Raw genomic sequence first — 24,138 nt, 5'->3', positions numbered from 1 at the left:
GTAGTTATAGGTGAAGACATATAAATGAAGAACTAATCTGGATAGATAGGCTTACAAAGGATGTGGCCAGTCATGAGAGATATGGGTAAGATAAATACATTTTTCTCAAAATAGTCCTTAATATCACCATCAGAGACAAGCCCCAGATTGGTTGATCTGTTGTTCTGATTTGGATGTTATATTGCCCTGTTCGAAGCTTGCGTACAAGTAACTCCTTCAGGCATCCAAATTTAAAAAGAAAAACAAAAGGCAAAATCATTTTATGTCAGTGCTTATTATATAGACTACATTTATTGCCTGGGTGTGCTTATTTTTCTATCAGACACAACCTCAGCCTGGTGCTGCAAGGATTAAGGATTCTTTTTTTTTTTCTTCTTTTAATTCATTTATTCCACAAATCTTTACTGGGAATACATAATGGACCAGAAACGATTAGGGACTAAGCATGCAATTATGAAAACACAGAGTTGTTCCTGTCTTCATGGAGTTAATCATCTATTCATTAAATGAATAATCACACAAATAAATATAATTGCATATTGATATAAGCCCTGTGAAAATTAGAGACTGGCTTGGACCAGAATATATAGATCTTTTTAGTATTTGAATTTATCATAAATGCAGTGAGAAAAATCATGATTTTTGTTCAGAGAGTTCTTTTACTTCTGTGTGCAGAATGGTTGTGGGTAGTTACCAGAAAGATTGGTAAGTTAGTTACTGTTGAAATAATGTAGTTCAGAGAAGACAGGAGTTTGGACTAAGAAGATGAGGAGGAGTAAGCTGATTAAAATATGTTTTTAAGATTCATTTCACAAGGATTAGTGATAGGCTGATAGTCTTGATGAAAAAGATTTCAAGGATTTTTTGCACAAGTAACTAATGGATGGATTTATCATTTTCTGACAAGGGGAAGATCATCCATTTCTGGGCTTTCCACAAGTGAACAGTGTTTTAGGAAGAGATGAGTCATTCTATCCTTGTATTGCTGAGTATAAACATTTGCAACAATATTTTTATTTATATTTGTCTAACCTCATTGAGTTGGATTGAGAACTGATGGAAAATCTTACCTGAAGGAAGGAAATGATAAGATATGATCTGTGTTATTTTGGAGGATGGCTTCTAAATTAAATAGTACCTACCTTTGTTGAATCAACATTACTAGTTTCACTTAGTTTTAATATCAGGTAAGTTTCTAAAGGGTTTCCCTTTGTACAGACAATGTTTAGAAATTATGTTGGATAAAATCTTTCAGAGAAATTATAGGTTTCTCTAACAATGAAATTCATTGTTCCTTTCTTCTTTCTCCCCTCTTAGGTATAGCGTAATTTGCTGATTCTGGGACTCAAGAGGCAGGCTAGAAATATTAGTTCTATAGTTAAGCAAACTAGTAGGTGAAGAAAGACCTTTATGGGCCAACCTTAGAATAAGCATCTTGGTTGAGCTCTAACCCCCTGATGAGATGAATGTTTGGAACAAACATTTGGGGATTATCTCTGCTCCTGAACATACACTCAATTAGTTCTTGTCTTCAAAACAATTGAAAGGGAGCAGTGAACTTTTAAAAAATAATACCAGTGGCTAATTTGACTGAATCCTTATAATGTGTCAGTCACCGTAATACCTGCTTTACACCTAATGACTTCTTTAATCCTTGCAGCAACATTGTGAGGTAGATGGTAATTATCCCCATTCATCAGAGAGAGAAACTGAAACAAGGATTCTGGAGAAACCAAGCTTCAAATGTGCTTAACTACAGCATTATATTGCCTTCACAAATGAATATATTTATGTATGGCTTTGAAGGAAATTTAATTTTTAAATTTTATTTCATTTTAAAAAGTATTTACTTAAAAGTCAAGAACATCTCTGGGGATAAGAAGAACTTTCAAGAGACCCATCTTGACCTAGGTCATTTCAAGGATGCAGTTCCTTTGCACTCTCTCTTACCCACACAACTCTTGCGCAAATGCAGTCCAAGGTAAAACTGTTTTCCTGAGGTATACAGGGGTCATCTCCAGAAAAGTTTCTGTTTCTTGCTTCCGTCTTGGGTCATGAAGACTTCGCTTCTTTGGGCTACATGGGGCTTCCGTAGGGTGTGCTCTTAACTCTTGTGTTTCCCGTGGATTACTAAGAGGAAAACAGCAGGCCTGGAAGTGATGAGAAGGATGGCTTTCCTGTGCTAGCCAGTCTCCATTCTAGGGGGACTGCACCCATTCTCTCCATGGTCAACTAGGATGACAGCACTCTTCTCCAGGGGTAGCATTAAATTTTCTAGAGCCAACACAGTCTAAATAGGAAAACTATTGGAAGGAATTTTAAAAATAAATCCGTATCTAGTTTTGGAAAGAGGTAAATAAGTACATCAGATTCTTTTTCCTCATCTTCTAGAAAATCATCATTCTGAATTCATAGTGTGTTGACAAGTAAAGGGTGCCATGTACTCCTCCTTTCTGGTCATTTCTTCCATTTGGTAATGCAGGGTAACATGCTTCCATTTCTAAAAACAACGAGCTTCTCTGTTGCTTTCTTCTCTTTCAAAGTTCAGGGAGGAGAGATTAAACATATTATTAGTGGTTTTAATTATTTATGTCTGTCTGTCTGTATGTATGTATGTATTTTAAAAAAACCTTCCTGAATAATTAGCCTTGATTGGCCCATGGTGCCATTTTAGATACAGGCAGAATCTTGCAATACCGGCTGCTCTGGAAATAAATTCTAGTAAGTGAAAAACCTCAGTAATCTTTGCAACTCACTGCCTGTTTTGATACCAGTATTGATTAGACCCTCCCAGTAATCATGGAGATAGGTTGATTGAATCTCAACTCTTTCCCAATTTGAGTTAACTTTGATGAAAGACTCTAAACATGGAGAACAGTTTAGTAAACTGACATTTTCAAATACATCTAGATTCCAACATATATTTTTAGTCATTTTCGTGAATGTATTCAGTTTCTTTAGTATAAACATACCACTTCTAGCTAACTGAATTGTTAGCTTCTCCCAACATTTTATTAAAGTTTCTTACCCTCTACCTTTCATACTATTTTTGTTTGTTTTAAGTTCCCTATTGTCCTTTCTTAAGCAGGTCCACTTAAAAAATAATCAAAGGAATACACAGTAGATGTTCCTGCTCTGTTCTTATTAATTCTTCTGTTCACCGCGGCATACGTGGGTTCCACAGCATGCTGGAGCAAAGCACCTGAACAGCCTCCTAAAATTCAGTCAAGATCCTGAATGCTTTTCCTCCATCCTTTCTTTTAACAATTGTGAAAAGACTTAAAAAGAAACCATTATATCCTCTGTATTGTAAAGACCTGTTGTTGTGCCTTGTAAATAGTAATATTCAGTAAATCTTTATTGAGCTGAATTTTCCAGAATAATAGTCACATTTATTTTTTTTTCTTTTTTGTTAAGTACACTAAATGTCTCTCCTGCACATTATAACTTTGCACTTTGGAACAGAATTTTTAGATTATAATAATTGTTTGCTACATATGTATTTTACTACATTGCAATATAAAGTGTGCTTTCAGTAACATTAGCAACCTAATATTTCTGTAGATAGATGGATAGATCTAGCTTATCACAGCCCAAGTAAAGTAATTGCTTAAAAAATTTTGACATATGAGGTGTTTAAGTGCTAGGATCACATCATTCTTGTCAATAATTACTTTTAAAGAAGATCTTAGTCTCCAGAGATTATGAACAGTTTACTTTGTTTTTATTACTGAAAAACTGTATATCAAACCATCGATTGTATACTCATTATGATTCTCTACCATGGTAACAACTGTCTTGCTGCTTTTCTTTTAATGTCAACATTTACATTCTGACTATAAAACGAGATCACACTTAATTATAATGTTAACAAATTACAGGGTAGCAGATGGATTTCTTGAGCACAGTGTTTAAGATGTTAAAAGTTTCAGTTGCAGTTTTCTGGCATTTGACGTATTTTAACAGTGAAAGCAGTATGTTTTCTTTTGTGATAACCGATATAGTAAAATCTTAGAAATGACATCTTGTAAATATTTTAGAGACAAAACATATTGCATGGAAAGATAAATGCATGAGATTTAAATTAAATGAATCATTAGTTTTGAAAAATTACCTGCATGGATCTTTTGTTTTTGCCTTTGGAAATGACATAATTTCCTCATGTAATTAGATTTCAAAAGAAAACTAATAAACTAAAAGTATGTTTCTTTCTACTTGAACATTCGTGTTAAAGTTTCCATTTATCAAGCTATTTATGTGGCTTTGATTTTTCTTTGTTTAACCAGAAACATTTGGTATCTGATGTCATCAACCCCAGCTATTTACCTTCTCTGCATCTACACCCCTGTGGTCTGAGCACCTCAGTGTCACAGTACAGAACCAAATGGTCCAGTGACACCACTGACCCCTGACCTCCAGCCCGGCTTCAACCTTCAATGCTCTGTGACTCTTGTGGGTACATTTTCCCTCTCTCCTTAGCAGCTTTTCCGAAGGCTGTAAATAACTTCCTTCAAGTCCTCTGTCACGTAACCTTTCTCCTCCTCCCTCTCAGCCTTTTACTTTTACAACTTTACCTTTTTACGCTCAGAGAAAATAATGCCACAAATCATGTTAGTTGCTGTGTTTGTTCTTTGACATTCTATCAGCCTGCACCAAGAGCTTTACATATATTATAGCATTGATTCTTTCTTCAGCCTAGCCAAATAGAGATTATTAGTTATATTTTGTAGATGAACAAATGAGGCTTCGATAAGTCAAATACCTTGCCCAGAGTCTGGAGAGGAAAGAAGCCAGGAGCTGAACTGCTTTGTAAAAATCAAGTCTGACCCCTTAATCATTTTTCAGTTTTTGGTTCACTGAAGAGGAGGGGGAGATTTAGTTCACCTTCTCCCCTCTTGGTTTAGTTGAGCATATGTTTCTTTTCTCTGCCTGAACAACTGCCTCCGTCTAAGCCTGGATTGTACTCCACACAGATTCCTTAGAGACCATGCTCATAACTTCAGCATCCTCCCCGCCACCTCCCAGACACACAACTCTGCCTCTACCTTGAGCTGTGGCTCTGCCTCCATTCTTCCCATCGTGGCAAATAATCTTCAAAGACCCTTCTTGTACAGCTTCTCAACTACCACTACCTCTTCAACACACTCTTCATGGCTTCCTTGGGCCCAGGTGTGCCTGTGTGCCTAATCCACAGGGGCTTGCAGATTCTACCTTACCTGGCCTCTTTGTGGCATTTGGTGCTATTGACCACTTCTTCCTTGAAACTCCTCTCCCTTTGCTTTCATGACACCATCTCTCCTAGTTTCCCCTTGTGACTCCCTGGATGGTCCTCTTACCCTGCTTCATAGGCCCAAGAATGACCTCAGATTGCACAGAATTGCTGGGTGACATTTTTCTCCTGAAAATGTCTCTGGCTTTTATTAGTCTCATGTGTGTCTGTGACTCAACAAAGTTTAAGACCGACACCCTACAGGGTATGTAACTCTGGATGATGTCTTAGACGTCCCTGATTTCAGCTGTCACCTATATACCACTGATGCCCACATCTTATATCAACCGTATTTCTTTTGTTGGCTCTAGATGCATATGTACAACTGCCTACTGAACACAGATGTCTCCAGGAAGCCTCAAATTGAATATGCCCCCAAAGCGAGTTTATCACTTAATCCATCAAAACTCCTCCTTCTTTGTCCTTTCTCTGTGATAGCACCACTGGGCAGTTTTCTAAGCAAGATAGCAGGAGTCCTTTTATTCTTTCTCCCTCTCTCCTTCCTTTCTCAGCAACCAAGCTGTCCATCTACACTTCCACTACTCTTTTGCAGCAACCCTTCTTACTTCATTGTACAGCTCTTCCTGACTGGCCTTGATTTCTGTAATTACTGTGTGCGTCGGTCCCATCTGCATGCACTAGCTCCTACTGACCTTTGTGGAGTCAGATCTAAAATTCAGCCCCTTCCTCAATTCTTCCCCATAACCTTTGGGGGAGAAAACGCAACTCTGCAATGACACTTGAGACCCAGCAGTGTACTTGAATTTTCCCAAACACACTTTATGCTCTGAGCGACTTGAATTACCTTCAGTAGACCATAGTCTTACATCACTCCGTCTGATTCCTGTGTCTGGAAGGCATTTATGCACCTTACCCCACTTGGCAGTTTACACCCACCTGGTTAGCCACAGTTCCTGTCACCTTCTCTGTGAAATCTCCCTGGTCTCTGCCAGACTAGGATTGGTACCCATTGTTAGTGTAGCACCTGCTTACTTCAGTTGGAGTATTCGCCACCCTTTATTGTTACTGCATCAGTATCTGTATCAGTTATGGCATCTTTACTGTTTTTCTTTCTACTGAGCCCCTCTAGGCTAAGGCCTGTATCTACTTTAACTGTGTCTTTGTCTTGACTACCTAGCACAATGCCTGTAAAGGGGTAAGTACTCAATACATCTTTTTACAATGATAATATTACAGAACCCTAGAGAGTGCTAGTTGCCATGCTTTGCATATAAGTGGATAACTCTACAAATATTTGTTGCATAAGTAAACAAATCAGTGATATTCTGTTTATAAAGCAATTCTGTTTTGCAAAGCTACATACATCATCTATCTATAGTTAGTTTGCTCTTTGGACCTATAAGTAATATGCAATGCAAGAGGCCAGTTTGACTATCATTTTCATATATTAGTACCATAAGATTAAGAAATATGACCATATGAATAATTCATTTTGGAATTAAAGAATTATTCCTCTATTAATAAAGAAAAAACAGTTTCGTGTTAGGTTGACTTCCTATATTAAAACCACTAATGTTGATGAATAACAAATGAATTTTTACGTGTTTATTTCTGCTCTATTTCTGCCATATTTTTTGCATTTTACTACAGGGGCAAGTGGCAGTCAATTATTTGTATAATTCTTCCCCCCGAAGCTCTAAGTCATTTCTCCCTCACAATTCAAGTGTTAACAGAACTCTCATATATGAATAATTTAAGTGTTACCAAATTTTAGTGTAATATCACATAAATATCTCATTGTACCACTGGGTAATTTCGAGTATTATATTAATTTTTTTAATTTAATTTTTTAAAAAGAGTTAATTCTGTTTGTTTTGAGTTGTTCGTGTTCTGATTGAAATAGATTGGCTTAATATGGAAAAAGGTGTTATTTATCCTTTATCCAGTTAAGAACTAGCTCTTAATAGAGCCTGTGTCCTTTCTCCAACCCCTTCAAATTTGGGGAATTATTACTACAGTTAAGACTAGTCTGTGCTGGGACTCCTGGGTGGCTCAGTCTGTTAAGCATCTGCTTTCGGCTCAGGTCATGATCCCGGGGTCCTGGGATCAGTCCCACATCGGGCTCCTTGTGCAATGTAGCCTGCTTCTCCCTCTGCTTGCCACTCCCCCTGCTTGTGCTTTCTCTCTCTCTGTCAAATAAATAAATAAAATCCTTAAAAAAAAAAAAAAGTCTAGTCCATACGTGGGGAAAAAAAAAAAACTAGTTCATATGTGAAGTTGGCATATTTGTATTGAGGATTATCTATTAATTCAAGTACCTTCACAGGTGAAACACTTAGAGTTCCCATTCTGCCCCTTTAGCTGCCTAACATTTTGTATCATGGACTATTTTTTCATATTTTATCACCTCCTTCCCTCTCCCTGCCCTCAGTCAGGGAATGTGCTGCATCCTGTTACCTTCCGGCCCACTCATCAAAGAGCTAGTATAATCACCAAATCAGTACTAAGTTTGAATAGAAGGCATGCTACTGGTTTAATTTGTTAGTCTTCTTGTACATCCACATTGAGTTATAGTATTTAGCTAGGGGCTTCTGAAATAACTCTCTTAAATCAAATACAATGCAATTCAACAAATGCTTAGAGAACATCAATATCATATGTCTTTAGGTATAGACATGGAGAGACGGCAGTGCATAATCCCTCCCCTTCTGGAACTCCCTGCTTTTGTGAATGATACATGTAAGCACATAATAATAACTACACTGTGGGATGCCTGGGTGGCTCAGTTGGTTAAGTGACTGCCTTCGGCTCAGGTCATGATCCCGGGATCCTGGGATCGAGTCCCACATCGGGCTCCCTGCTCAACGGGGAGCCTGCTTCTCTCTCTGCCTCTGCCTGCCACTCCCCCTGCTTGTGCTCTCTCTCTCTGTCAAATAAAGAAATAAAATCTTTAAAAAGAATAAAAATAAAAAAATAACTATAATGTATTGGATACTTGCTCTGTGCTATGTTTAGACACATATATTAAAACTGCATTATTATCTTGATTTGTCAGATAAGGAGACTGAGTTTCAAAAAGATTAAGCAACTTGTTCAAGGTCACAGTCATTACTTGATATACCTGGGATGTAAACTCAGCTTTGTGGAACGCTTCAAATGCAGTGTCTATGTCTAGGTCTCATTGTATTACAGCAGGAGTATCTACAAGGTAGAGAGGAAGGAGGAATCCACTCTAGTTGTGGGAGTCAAAGAAGAAGCATTTGAGTTGGGCTTTGAAAAATGAAGTGTTCACCAGGTACACAATCTAAAGATGAATAAGAGATCCTAAAAATTTTAAACATTGAGAAGGGCTGATGAAGGAGATATTTTAAGGCAGGAGGCATTTTAAATTACTGAAGACATACCTCTTTAGTGATATGACTTATTACTTTCAGCTCAGCATAAGCAGATTAATTTTCAGAAAAAATATTAAGCCTAATAGCAGCTCCTTCATAATGTCATTAAGTGTGATGTTTCATTTTTCATGTTTTCAACTTATAGAACTGAAATTATACTGTGTATACTTTCCTATGACTTGATTTTTTGCTCAGAATTGTTTGTGATAACCATCTATGTAATGTGTGATGTGTGGATGTGTGATGATCTACTGTATTCATTTCATTACTGTATCAAATTTATGAATTATAAATAGATTAAGTCAGTGGGCTTTTTGTAGCTTCTAGTTTTTTTTCTATATAAGCAGTGCTACAATAAAAATTATTCTATGTCTCCTAATTGTATATAAAATATAAAATTATTTGCATATAAAAGTTATTGTATGCCTTCTTACTATATGCCTAGGAATGAAATTCTGGGGTCATAAGGTAGGTACAGTATGGAAGGGAGAATTTTGTCCCCATGACCTTTGCTGTCTAGTGTCACACCTTTGGTCATATTACTTATGTGGCAAGAGGAGCTTTGCAGATGTAGTTAAAATTACTAAACAGCTGACCTTAAGATATGAAAATTATCATGAATGATCTAAGTAGGGTCAATATAATCACATGAGCCTTTAAAAACAGAAGCAAAAAAAAGGAAAAATAAAAATAAAAACGTAAAACAAAAACAGAGGCAAAAATCAGAACAGGAAATGAGAGAGATGAGCTGATGGAGTTACTGAACTTTTCAAAACAAGCAACTCTTTTTTGTGTGTGTGTTTTCCCTATTCTCCATTTTCTTTATCTCTGATCGAATCTTTGTATTTCCTTACTTCTGGTAGCTTTGAGTTTACTTTGTTCTTGCTTTTCTAGTTCTTTCAGGTATAAAGTTAGGTTGTTCATTTTTAGTCTTTTTTTTTTTTAATTTATGCATTTACATTTATAAACTTCCCTCTTGGCACTGCTTTCATTGTATCCCATATGTTTAGTTTGTTGCTTTTTCATTTTCATTGTTTCAAGGTATTTTCTAATTTCCTTTGTGACTTTTTCTTTGACCCATTGGTTGTTTAAGGATATGTTGTTTAATTTCTACATATTTGTTTATTTTCCAGTTTTCCTTCCACTACTGATTTTGAATTTCATTCCATTGTCATTGGAAAATATACTTTGTATAATTTCAAGCTGCTTGAATTTGTTAAGACTTGTTTTGTGAACTAATATGTCATCTCTCCTGGAGAATGTTTCATGTGCACTTGAGAAGAAGTATGTTCTGTTGTTATTGGATGGAGTTGCTCTTTAGGTCCATTATGTCCAATTGGTCTTAATGGTGTCCAAGTCCTCTATTTCTTTATTGATCATTGGTCGAGTTGTTCTATGCATTATCGAAAGCAGACTGTTAAAGTTTCCTACTATTAGTGTGTTCCTGTTGTATTATCTTTTATTAACACACTGCTGGATTTTTGTTTAATACTATTTTGTTTATTTTTTTGCATACAAAATACTAAACTAGTAGAATCCCACAGGTGTTATTTTTATTATTGTGCAATTCTAAGTATTCTTTCTTGTGCGTTATTCCTTCTTAGTAATGAGTTTTCAGAAATGTCTTAAAAATTACCTTTTGTCAGGGGCTTATTGGTGGCTCAGTCAGTTAAGCATCTGCCTTTGGTTCGGGTTATGATCTCAGGGTCGTGGGATCGAGCCCCGTACCAGGCTCCCTGCTCAGTAGGAAGCCTACTTCTCCCTCTCCATCTGCCCCTCACTCCTGCACATAATATGTTCTTATAATTGTTTGTATTTCTTTGGTGTTGGTTGTGATCTCTCCTCTTTCATTCATGATTTTATTAATTTGGGTCCTTTCTCTTTTCTTTTTGATAAGTCTGCCCAGGGGTTTATCTTATTAATTCTTTCAAAGAACCAGCTTCTTGTTTCATTGGTCTGTTCTACTGTTCTTTTGGTTTCTATTTCATTGAGTTCTGCTCAGATCTTTATTATTTCTCTTCTCCTGCTGGGTTTAGGCTTTATTTGCTGTTCTTTCTCCAGCTCCTTTAGGTGGAGGGTTAGGTTGTGTATTTGAGACCTTTCTTGTTTCTTGAGAAAGGCTTGTATTGCTATATACTTTCCTCTTAGGACTGCCTTTGCTGCATCCCAAAGATTTTGAACAGTTGTGTTTTCATTTTCATTTGTTTCCATGAATTTTTTTTTAACTCTTCTTTAATTTCCTGGTTGACCCATTCATTCTTCAGTAGGATGCTCTTTAGCCTCCATGTATTTGAGTTCTTTCCAACTTTCCTCTTGTGATTGAGTTCTAGTTTCAAAGCATTGTGGTCTGAAAATATGCAGGGAATGATCCCAATCTTTTGGTACCAGTTGAGACCTGATTTGTGACCCATAATGTGATCTATTCTGGAGAATGTTCCATGGGCACTAGAGAAGAATGTGTATTCCGTTGCTTTGGGATGGAATGTTCTGAATATATCTGTGAAGTCCATCTGGTCCAGTGTGTCATTTAAAGTCGTTATTTCCTTGTTGATCTTTTGCTTAGATGATCTCTCCATTTCAGTGAGGGGGGTGTTAAAGTCCCCTACTATTATTGTATTATTGTCGATGTGTTTCTTTGATTTTGTTATTAATTGGCTTATATAATTGGCTGGTCCCATGTTAGGGGCATAGATATTTAAAATTGTTAGATCTTCTTGTTGGATAGACCCTTTAAGTATGATGTAGTGTCCTTCCTCATCTCTCATTATAGTCTGGTTTAAAATCGAATTTGTCTGATATAAGGATTGCCACCCCAGCTTTCTTTTGATGTCCATTAGCATGGTAAATGGTTTTCCACCCCCTCACTTTCAATCTGGGGGTGTCTTTGGGTCTAAAATGAGTCTCTTGCAGACAGCGTATTGATGGGTCTTGTTTTTTTATCCAATCTGATAGCCTGTGTCTTTTGATTGGGGCATTTAGCCCATTTACATTCAGAGTAACTATTGAAAGATATGAATTTAGTGCCACTGTATTGCCCGTAAGGTGACTGTTACTGTATATTGTCTCTGTTCCTTTCTGGTCTGTGTTACTTTTAGGCTCTCTCTTTGCTTAGAGGACTCCTTTCAATATTTCTTGTAGGGCTGGTTTGGTGTTCACAAATTCTTTTAGTTTTTGTTTGTCCTGGAAGCTTTTTCTCTCTCCTTCTATTTTCAATGACAGCCTAGCTGGATATAGCATTCTTGGCTGCTTATTTTTCTCACTTAGTGATCTGAATATATCATGCCAGTCCTTTCTGGCCTGCCAGGTCTCTGTGGATAGGTCTGCTGCCAATCTAATGTTTCTATCGTTGTAGGTTACAGACCTGTCCCAAGTTGCTTTCTCTTTGTCAGGGTGTTGACCTATTTTTATTGATTTTGTGAGGGGTTCTCTGTGCCTCCTGGATTTTGATGCCTGTTTCCTTCCCCAAATTAGGGAAGTTCTCCACTATAATTTGATCTAATAAACCTTTTGCCCCTCTCTCTCTTTCTTCTTCTGGGATCCCAATTATTCTAATATTGTTTCGTCTTATGATCACTTATCTCTTGAATTCTGCCCTCGTGATCCAGTAGTTGTTTATCTCTCTTTTTCTCAGCTTCTTTATTCTCCATCATTTGGTCTTCTATACCACTAATTCTCTCTTCTGCCTTATTTATCCTGGCAGTTAGAGCCTCCATTTTTTATTGCATCTCATTAATAGCCTCTTTGATTTCGACTTGGTTAGATTTTAGTTCTTTTATTTCTCCAGAAAGGGATTCTCTAGTTTCTTCCATGCTTTTTTCAAGCCCAGCTAGTATCTTTATAACCGTCATTCTGAACTCTAGTTCCGACATCTTACTAATGTCCTTATCGATTAGGTCCCTGGCAGTTGGTACTGCATCTTGTTCTTTTTTTTGAGGTGAGTTTTTCCATCTTGTCATTTTGTCCAGAGGAGAATAGATGAATGAGAGAACAAAATGCTAACAGGGTAACAACGACCCCAGAAAAATATAAGCTAAGCAAATCAGAAGAGACCCGAAACTAGAGGGAAAAGAAAGGGGAAAAAAAGGAATATGATCAGGCTGGTGAATAAAACAGAGCCACACACTAGATTTTGGGTGTATTTTGGTCTGTTAGAAGAAACTGCCTCCCAAAATTTTAAAGAAAGAAAAACATACACATATATCCAAAATAAGGGTAAATATGATGAAGGGATGGAATTTGATTATAAAGATGAAAATTAAAAAAAGATTTTAAAAAAGGATTGATAAGAAGTTGGTTGAAAAAAGAAAGAAGAAAAATTAAAAATAAAAAAAAAGGAGAGAATGTGATCAGGCAGAAGACTAGAACAAAGCGATACACTAGATTTAGGCTATATTTTGGTTTCTTAGAAGAAACTGTATCCCAGAATTTTAAAGAAAGAAAAACTTATATATATATATATATATATATATATATATATATATATATATACAAAAAATAAGGTTAAATACAATAAAGGGATAGAATATGACTCTAAAAATGAAAATTAAAAAAGATTTTAAAAAAGGAATTGATAAGATGTTGGTTGAAAAAGGAAAGGAGAAAAATTTTAAAAAAGACATAGAAAAAGAAAAAAAGAAAATTTAAAAAATTAACTTGGAAAGACTAAAGAATCATGGGAAATAAGCCCTGAATTCTGTCCTGTATTCCCCTAGCTCTGGGGTTTTGCCATTCTCATTGATCAGCGAACTTGGTGTTGGTGGATGTGCTTGCTGATTTTTCTGGGGGAGGGGCCTGTTGCAGTTTTTCTCAAATGTCTTTGCCCGAGGTGGAATTGCCCCATCTTTGCCCGGGGCCGCCAGGCTAAGTAATCTGCTGGGGTTTGCTCTTAGGAGCTTTTGATCCCTGCAAGCTTTCCGTATAGCTTTGGAGGACGAGAGTGAAAATGGCGGCCTCCCAATCTCTCACCCTGGAGGAGGTGAGAACTCGGGGCCCCACTCCTCAGTGAGCCCCCAGAGAAAAGCAGTCAATCACTCCCGTCTCCTTGGTCTCTGGCCACACTCTGAGCTCACCCAGCCTGTGACCGAGCATTTCTATCTCTGGCACCCAACCCTGTTTGGAACCTCCAAACCCAGCAGATTCCTACGGTGCACTCTCGCGCTGCTCCTCCCTGGGGTGGAAGGGGAGTCTCTCCAGATCTGCCACTTGTTGGGTCTCTGCTGGAAGAGCAGTGGCCCGACTGTGCCGTGGATTACGGTTTATGGCAATCCCGAGGTGAGAGCCTGCATCTCGGCTCTGTCTCTGCAGCCAGCTTCCCTGCTCTGATACCTGGGAGCTCTGTCGCACTCAGGCACCCCCAGTCTTTCTGTGACCCTGAGGGTCCTGGGACCATAAATGTCCCAGGGAGGGTTTCACCCCCCCGCTTAGCCACTGGAGCGAGGTCCCTCAGCTGAGCCGACTTCTAAAAGTTCCGATTTTGTGCTCTGCTGCTCTCTCACCTGCTGGTAGCAACTGACAGAGGCTCCTTCCCCACCCCCATGGTCTGTCTTCCCAAATATCGCCTAGGATTCACTTCTCCGCACGTCCTACCTTCCAGAAAGTGGTTGCTTTTCTGTTCATGGAGTTGCTGCTATTTTTTTCTTTGATCTCCTATTGAGTTTGTAGGTGTTCAGAATGGTTTGATACCTATCTAGCTGAATTCCTGGGACCAGATGAAATTTAGGTCTCCTACTCCTCTGCCATCTTGCTCCTCCCCCCAAGGATTACTCATCTTTAATAATTCTCTTGAGATGCATCTTCAGCTTCTTGGTGATGAGTTCTATTCTTACTATCATGGGTTGCAAAATACAATAGAAGAATATGAGTATGTGAAACTGTTTTCAAAATTGGCTTTTTTGGGTAACTTTCTTTTTTGATGTAATTTCAGTTATACACAAAATTGACTAGAATAGTACCAGAGACTCCTGGATGCCCTTTACCCAGAATTTTTACTTACAACAGATTTTAACTTTGTCCCAAGTGCTTTATCATTTTCTTCCCCACCTTCTTCCCTTTCATCCCCCTCTCCCATATTCTAGTTCTGAGAGTTAGTTGGAGACATTGGAGACATTGTGTCTCCTTTCTTCTAAATTCTTGAGTGTGTATTTCTTAATAAGGAGTTGATGATCAAAATCAGGAACCTTCACTATGATACAATGATGTTATCTAATCCATACTCCATATTAAAATTTCAACAATTGTCCTAATAATATCCATTGTAGCTGTTTTCCCCCAGTCTAAAATTTAGTCAAAAATCATACATTGAATTTAGTTGTCCTGATTTTAGTGTCTTTTAACCTGGAACAGTTCCTCAGCCTGTCTTTTCTTTCTCACATTGTTTTTAATTATCTTTTTATTTTAGAATAGCTTTAGATTTACAGAAAAGTTACAAAGGCAGTACAGGGAGTTCTTATGCATTCCTCACCCAGTTTTTCCTAACAGTAACATATTACATTACCAATGTACATTTGTCACAACTGGTAAACCAACATTGATACATTACAGTTAACTAAGTCCAGACTTTATTTGAATTTTAGTCTTGTTTCTTCTTCTACTGTTCCTTTTCTGTTACACAGTTCAGTTTAGGAAACCACATTGCATTTAGTTATCCTGTCTTCTAGTATCTTTTTTTAAGATTTTTTTTATTTATTTGACAGAGAGAGACACAGCGAGAGAGGGAACACAAGCAGGGGGAGTAGGAGAGGGAGAAGCAGGCTTCCTGCTGAGCAGGTGCCCTATGCGAGGCTCGATCCCAGGACCCTGGGATTATGACCTGAGCCGAAGGCAGACCTTAACAACTGAGCCACCCAGGTGCGCCCTGTCTCCTAGTATCTTTTATTTCATGACAATTTCTTAGTCTTTCCATGTTCGGGATGACCTTGACAGTTTTGGGATGTATTAGCAGATATTTTGTAGAAAGCCCCTCAATTTGGGATTGTTTTTCTAATGTTTTTTTCATGATTAGACTGAAGCTGTAGGTTTGGAAGGAAAGGCCACAAAGGTGAGGTACCCTCATTACATTATGTCAGCAGTACATGATATCAACATGACTTATTGCTGGTGATGTTAACTGTATTAACTGGCCAGGGTAGTGTTTGCCAGGTTAAAATGGTCAACATATGGTACACATATCCTTTTGTAGGATGGTGAGTTTTTTAATATGTTTTAGAGCTATAATGTTAGGTGCATAGAGTCTTGAGATTATTATATCTTCCTAATTAATTGAAACTTTTATTGATTACATAAGAACTATTTCTAGCAGTCTTTTTAAATTTGAAATCTATTTGTTTGCTATTAATGTAGGTCCACTGGTTTTCATTGGGTTTAGTTTTTTTCCCCTTAGTATATCTGCATCTTTTCTTTTGAACTTTCTAAATCCTTAAATTTTGATGTTTATTGTAAATAGCTCGTGGATGAATTTTTATTTTTTTTATACAAAGTGACAATATAATTTTAATCTGGAGCATTTATTTCATTATGATGTGCTTTAGTAACTATCCCTCTGGATTTATTTCCCTCACCTCTTTAGTGCTTTTTATATCCTTCACCCTTTTTTCCCTTTAGTTTCCTTTGAATTGGTTATATTTTTAAACACTATTCCAGAATTCTCCTTTTCTAAACTTAAGGTTATAAAGTCCTTTAAAAATTGTAGTGTTGTGGAAGTTTTTACACATACTTACTTAGTTTATCAAATTCTATTCACTTTAAAACATCTTTTACTTTCTTCCTGAACAATCAAAGAACATCAGAAGATTTAACTTAAATTCTCACCCTCCTGATGAATCCTATCATACGTATTTGTTATTTAGTTTTTAACATCTGTATCTTGTCTTATAGTCAATATTTATTAAGATTTCTTTATATTTTACCACTTCCTTTCTTGTTTTTTCTTTTGTCACATACTTCCCATCTGTGATCATTCTCCTTCGGTTTCAAGTCCTGCAGAAATGCCTCAAGCAAGGGTGCTTGGCTATACACTCACTCAGTTCTTACTTGTTTAACAATATTTGTGGTTCATGCTTTCTCTTATAAGAGATGCACACTGTCTACATTCCCAGGGTGGCAGATGCGTTCTTTTAAACCACTGAAGATATTTTCACTTGTCTTTCAGCTTCAATATACCTTCTGAGTAGTCAGCCCCAGTTTAATATTTGTATTCCTGTAGGCCATCTGCCTTTTCTCTCTGGCTCGTTTTAACATTGTCCTTCATCTCTGGTGTTTTGCCTTGTCCATTTCATTTGTGTAGGTATAAATTTACTTTTATTTATGCTGCTTGGGATTCATTGGACATTTTGAGTCTGGAAATTGATTTTTTTAATCAGTTCTAGTTTCCTAGCCATTTTCTCTTCAAATATTCTATCTCCTTCTTGCAATATTTCTTCTCCTTCCTGGACTTCTGATTAGATGTGTATTAAACTTTTACCTTTGTTCTCCATGTCTGTAAATCTCTTTATAATAGTTTCCATGTCTGCCTCTCTGTGCTGCATTGTGGATCATTTCTTTACAGCTGTCTTTCAGCTTACTAATTTTTCTGCTGTGTCTAATCTGTGGCTAAATCCATTCACTGAGTTTTCTATTTCTGTTATTATATCCAGAATTTCCAAATTTTTTCTCCAAATATTCTTGATTATTTTTATAATCCTTAGCTAGTTGGTCATATTTCCAATCTTCTCTTTAAGTTTTAGGTATGTTACTCATGCTTACATTTTGTATATTATGCATAATATTTCTAGTATTCTAAGTATGTGTTTGATTCTGTAGACTGTTGTTTCTGGAGATTCTAATACATGGTACACTTTTCCTTCAGTGTTTTGTGATACTTTGAAATGAACACATATGCATTTTTTAAGCTTTTAATGTAAGAATCTTTTGAGATGTAGTTTGAAGGCAAATTCTTCAGAAAGGTTTTACATTTACCAGATACCTACGATCACTGCAATTAAACTGAATTCTTGGTTTGAAGTTATTTATAACTACTCAGGTAGTGAAAATTAAGGCAGCAATACTGGTTGAGATCTGAATGATTAAGAGACTTTTTTTTTTCTTTTATTCATCATCAATTTTTAAGGCAGGGATTTACTTTATAGGTCCCTCCAAAGTGAATATTTGTATCTAATTCATGCTATAATCAGGCAACATAGTCATTGCGATCCAGGCTTTGTGTTGTGTATTAGTCACTTATTGAATTCTCCACCTTCTGAGTCTCTCCCCCCCCCCCCCCCCCACTTTTTTTTTGTTTCTCATTTTTATGTCCTGAGGAGCCATAAAAAACAAGCCCACGGTCAAATTCTACAGGGTCACCCCTGCTTGTCTTTCTGGTTTTCCATCTTCAGCTTCAGATTGGTCCTTACTTTCTTGCCCAGTTATCAGAGCATTTGTAAAGACTTTCTTGGCAAATTTTATTCAGCGTTTTAAAGTACTTTCAGGTACATGTTCAGTGAGGCTATTTGTCATAACATTGAAAATGTAAATCTTGAGATTCATAGATGGAAGAAAACAAAAGGTACAGCTAGATTAGAAAAATGAACTGATTAAGATTGCTGGAAGGATGCTAAAAATGATGTGTATAATATTCCAAGGAAAAACGTGCAAGGATAAATTACTTGATCTTTTAGTCATAAAGACCAGGAGAAAATGGAAGGTCCTGACATGTACAGTTACCCTAAGGGGGAGCAAAGATATAGAGAAAACAAAATTTTGTGATAGGCAGTTTCCTTCATAAGCTATGAGATGACATTTTTAGCTGAAAACCAAGTGGTGCCCTCCAGAAGAAAATATTAGAATAGAAAGAAAGAAAAGAAAGAGGAGTTTTACAATAATTTTATACTGAGACATTTGTAGCTCAGATATTTTAATGTTCCATTCTTTTACCTTCTTCCCAGTTAAGATAACTAAAGAGTCCAGTCCCTTTATCCAGGGAGCACAGGGGATTATGTATCTGATGCATACATGCTGACATAGATGGTCAGAGACGAGTTCTGTTCTTGAGGACAAACACACTTGTTGGGTTCTAATTTCACAACTTGTAGTTCCCAGGATGAACTGAAGAGTTTGTGAACTATGACTTACAATGGGACGAAAGACAAAACACCATGGGAGCATGAGGATTATTCTTTGGAGGATTCTCATGGGCTTGTCTCTGTATTCCCTCATGTAAAGCCAGGAACCATATATGCGCCTTGCATTTTCCTGGTGGACTTTGCTCTTAGTGTCAGTTGGAATCTATATGAGCATAAATATACCAGACACATGTAAAAAGAAAAGTGTGTGGAAGTTTTACTTTGTTTAATTTTTGTTTTGCTTATGTATTACATATTTTCATTATATTTGGAGCACCTGCTATGTGTAGACATTTAACTGTGTTGGCTCACAAGAGGTCTCTGTCATAAATTTTACTCTCATAGAGGTTATAATCAACTTGAAAAAAGAAAGGGAAAAAATACATGATTGTAACAAGTTAAGGGTAATTAAATGCTAAGCTTGTAGTACTGACCTGAAGTGCCATAGGAATGCAGAGAAGGCTGAACTTTGTATGAGGTTGACCAGGATGAAGTTTCCTGGAACAAATGGAACTTTATCTGGGGATATGGAAGGTTTGAGGTGAAATAGGGGACAGTTAGTGTGCTGAGGTATATCAGGGCATGGGAATGGCCACAAAGAAGAAATAAGCACAAATAAGTAACCATGTTGATGAAAGGAGGAAGAAGTATTGAAAACCAAGATTAGGAATAGGTTTTAATCACATAATAGAAATCTTAGAACCCATGGAAAAAATTTTATTATATTATAGATATCATATAATATTATATATATTACATATGGTAGATGATATGAAGCTCTTGACAGTTCTTGGGCAGAGGTCTGACAGGTTGAAAGTGATCAGAGTTTAGCTTCATTAGGAAATGTGGATCCATAGGATAAACTCAAGGTTGAAACTAGGAATATATTTTGTTAGGAAAGAGCCCACCAATTAGTAGCATGCTCTTTATTTGGTTCCATAAAAATGAAATATATAATATTAGTTTATATTATAAATATTCATATAAACTATTAATGTATATAAATATATTTTTGGTTGTAGAGGAATTCCAGGGAGGAAATGTGGTACGATCATACTTACAGCAGAGGAATTAAACTGTTGTAGGGTAAGTAAATATTTCTTTGGTTTAAAAAGTAATTCCAATATTTCTTTGAAAAGATATTTCTGAAACTATACTTAAATGATTAATTTTTGAGTAATTTTGGCAAAAAAATAATTAAGACTACTTTATATAATTCTCTCATCTATAAAACATCATTTAGATACATAGTCATTTTAGATAGTTAGAGAGACTACATTTATAGTCCAAAAAGGATATCAGTTATTTTAACAGTCTTTTTAAGGAATAGAAATTATTAAAATAAAACCTAATGTCGGTATTATTTGGGGGGCATTAATATTAGGAATTATCAGTTGTACCGATCAGCTAAGTTCTTGCAAAAATTTTGAAGATTTATGTGTGATTTTCTAGGAATATTTCTGGTTACTTGACTTTAGTCCTTTTACCTAACATACTTGTTTTTTCCATAATACTAATGGAATTAACTCGGGATTTATGTAAGTTCCCATCTTTTGTTAGTTTGGGAAGCTCACTTTGAGGAAAGGACCCGCTACCACTCCAACTGGGAATATGATGACATATAGAGTGCATACTCAGTATTTTTAGAAAACTGCCATTTTTAGTTGTGATTTGCTGATATAACCATTGACTCATGTTCAGTGAGTTTACTGTCATCAAGAACTGAGGTGATGGCTATGACACTCCACACCGGAAGTAATGATCGCTCTCTGAATCTGAAGTTGATATTGTCTATTTAATGCGGCCCAGTGGATCCCTGGGAATTGTTATTTCAAGGGGGGGGGGGGAAGAAGTTTTCCCTGGGTTAAATCTCTAGAGCTCTTTATTTTCAACTTCTGCTTTATGATTTTAGGAACAGAAGTTCCTGAAGAATGCTAAAAACTTAATGCTTTAACATTGGCTATAGTTTCCATATGGAGAACTATTATTTATTATCTATGTAACTTTAATCTCTATAGTTTTTTTTTTAAGGATAATTACTATGGCTTTTGGTACATAATATATTTCTGAGGCAATATGGGCAGAAATCCATATGATACTTGCCAGCAAATGAGGGAAACTGGGATTTCGGTGGGGTAGGGGGTGGTTGGTGAGATAACAAAAGGAAAGTATAGTAACAGTGTTGTGGAGATGATTAAACAAAACTTAGACTCTAAGTAGTTAAAATGCACTTAAATTGGGGCCCTCTTCTACTTCCTCCATTGTCTATGCACCTGTGGGCAGATCTGGCCACCTCAGTCTCAGTTTTTTCCTGTGTAAAATGCCCAGAAACCTACTCACAGTTAGAATGCCGTTAAACGGAGTTGAGTTCTGGATTTGCTATGAATTTGTACTTTGTCTTATCAAATTACTTGACTGTTCTGTTTTACTTTCCATATTTGCGGGGGGGGGGGGGGGGGGGGGGAGGAGAAAAAAAACCGGACACGTGAACCAGTCACTAGAATATTTTTAAAAATTGCCCCAGCTCTGATAATTAACCATCATAACATTAAATCTGAAAATATAACGTATATGAAACCATTTTATGTATACTAAGAATACATTACAAAAAGTACAAGACAGTACAGAAATATTACTTACCATCTTTTTTTTGTTAAAATGGCACAATGATTTCTTAGAATTATATCATCTAATCATCTTTTATACTTCTTGTTTCTAAATTTATATATGTGTATATAACATGTGTTTTATATAGTGAGGGAGGGAAGAGAAAAAGAAGTCCAAGGTCAGTAAGATACATGTTCTTTGTGTTGACATTAACATGCTATTTTGTCAGAATCTTGACATTCAGGTGATTTTGTGTAAATATGCCAATGAACACATTATTTTTAGTTCTATTGCAAAATAGAACCAAGGTAACCAAGGGCATAGATTGAGTATGGCCGGGTTGCATCTTAAATATCTTCCACTTTCAATTTTGTTGTTTTGCTTGGAAGAACAGGAAAGAACAGGAATGTTTCCATGCAAATGAAGTAGAATCTGTTACTTACTAATTAAGAGGCATTTTTTTACCACTCTTTCTACTACTAAAGATTTTAGAATATCTGGAATTAACTTTTAATAAGTAAACACTTATTTATTATACTTTACAATTATAGATCTAATATTTTAAAAATATTGCTTAAATCTTGATCTAACTTCACTTGTGTATGGTATGTTCTGATTCTTAGCTACAGCCTTATTGATAATCAGCATCATTAAGATGTATAAACCTTGAAATAATATTACTATGCTAGTATAGTAGAAGAAACAAATATATTCAAAGCAATGCTCATAGTTACTTCAGAAGAGACAGTGTCTTTAAATGCACATTTAAGTAGCTTGAAAATATCAGGCATTATCACTTAGAATCTTGAAGGAAGTAACTTCACATTTGACATCATACAAATTGATGGGTTTTTTTTTTTCCCCCTTTAAAACACATTGTTATTGGGGCGCCTGGGTGGCTCAGTTGGTTAAGCGACTGCCTTCGGCTCAGGTCATGATCCTGGAGTCCCGGGATCGAGTCCCGCATCGGGCTCCCTGCTCGGCAGGGAGTCTGCTTCTCCCTCTGACCCTCCTCCCTCTCCTGCTCTCTGTCTCTCGTTCTCTCTCTCTCAAATAAATAAATAAAATCTTTAAAAAAAATAAATAAATAAATAAAAAAAAAACACATTGTTATTAACTTGAGCGTAAGCTTTGGGATCAAGACACCTAACTAAATTTCAATCTTGTCTCTTTCAGTATTCAGCTGAGTGAGGTTATAGTCTTGGAGCTTTAATTTCTGCATTTGTAAAATGCTAGAAGTCTTAATATCTTCCCCAGATCATTGCTTTGCAGAATAAAAAAAGAGGCAGCATTGGAGAGATGTGTAAATTATAAATTTATACAAATATTTATTTTTAGGGTGATGATTTTAATTATCTCAACCTAGTATTACATAGTTTATTTCAAATGCCACTTTTGTAATATATCTAGTCAAATGTGCAAGCATAAAAATTAATGTAATTTTGAAATTATATTGGGATTGTTTATTCACTCAGTATTTTAAAAGTAGCTTGAGATTATCCACAAATAATATTTTTCATTCTGATTAATTGATTGATTGATTGATTGATTCCACAATATTCACAAAACGTACAAAGTGCTAGTCCCTGAAATGGATGCTTGGAATACAAGGGTGAGAAAAAAACAACAAACAACGCTGGTCCTTGTCTTTAATGAACAAGTAGTTTGTGGGAAAGACAGACATTAATTAGATGACTGTGCAGGTGAATGTGTCATGATACGTACTCAGTGATCAAATATAAGAGAGTATAATGGAGAATCCAATTTATACCGGGGAGGGGTCACTGCAGACCTCTTTGAGAAAGTAACATTTAAGCTTAGCCCTAAGGAATGGTTTGCCAGTTAAATGAAAGAATTCTAGTGGAATGCACAGTTTGCATAAGGTTGTGAGGAGGGAAAGAATTGTGTCTGGTGTGTGGTAGCAAAGGGCTAGGACCAGGGGATGATTGAGACAAAACTTTGAAGGATGAAGGTGGAAAAGGCTCCTCAGAGCTCATTTGGTGCTGAGCTTTGTAGACCATGTTAAGGATTCTGGGTTTATCCTAAATATAAGAGGAAGCCTAGAAGCATTTTAAATTATGAACAATATTTCTTTTATGTTTTGAGAATATTACGGTGTCTGCAGAGTGGAAAATGGGCTGGATGGTTTCAAGAGTAGAAGGGGGAGAAAGAAAAATGCTACTGTGCGTGCCCCAGGGAGAGAGGAGGTTGGCCTAGACTAAGGTGATGCCAGTGTAGCCAGAGTGAAGATTTGAGAAATGTCTTAGAGGTGGAATGATGCGACTCGGTTTAGATGAAGGGTCAAGAAAAGAAAGGAGTCAAGGACTGCTTCCTTGAGCACTTTGGGTGGATGACGAATCACTAATTGAGCTGGGAAAATTGCAAGAGAAGCAAGTTGTATTTGAATTAGTTAGAAGTGCCTGTGAAGCATTTGAGTGGATTTCTACCATAGCAAGTTTGTTATACTGCTGTGGAGTATTGAAGAAAAATCTTAAAATTCTCTCAGGTGGCATTAAGCACAAGAGATTAAAAAAAAACAACTTTGCAGTGATGCTTCTGTATTTCTATAAGTAAGTAAGTGCTTGTCTTTCCCCCGTAGAAATTCGATTTCATTTGTGCTAGATATAGATGCAGTCCCTGCTAAGGTACTAACTTGGATAATTGCAAAAAATATTTCCCCTAGGTTTATATAATTTAGTATATTGAAAGCAATCTTTGTTTTTTATTTTTAATCTATTACTTGTTTTGCAAGTCTTAAGGAATGTAATTTGAAAAATTACAACTTGGTTTCAAGTTTACCAGTGATGGAAAT

At 36.4% G+C, this 24,138-nt stretch overlaps 1 protein-coding gene across 1 annotated transcript in view; it reads left to right on the top strand.

Moving 5' to 3' along the window:
• CPNE8 (copine 8) overlaps positions 1–24,138 on the top strand; it is a 224,297-nt gene that overhangs the window by 96,271 nt on the left and 103,888 nt on the right. The window contains exon 7 of the mRNA XM_032387471.1: positions 19,742–19,805. Coding sequence (XP_032243362.1) covers positions 19,742–19,805 — 64 coding nt within the window. The remainder of the gene's footprint in view (positions 1–19,741; positions 19,806–24,138) is intronic.

The sequence above is a fragment of the Phoca vitulina genome, unplaced genomic scaffold, assembly GCF_004348235.1.
Source record: "Phoca vitulina isolate PV1807 unplaced genomic scaffold, GSC_HSeal_1.0 scaffold49, whole genome shotgun sequence".
Lineage (NCBI taxonomy): Eukaryota > Metazoa > Chordata > Mammalia > Carnivora > Phocidae > Phoca > Phoca vitulina.
This window is presented reverse-complemented; position numbering and strand designations above follow the sequence as displayed.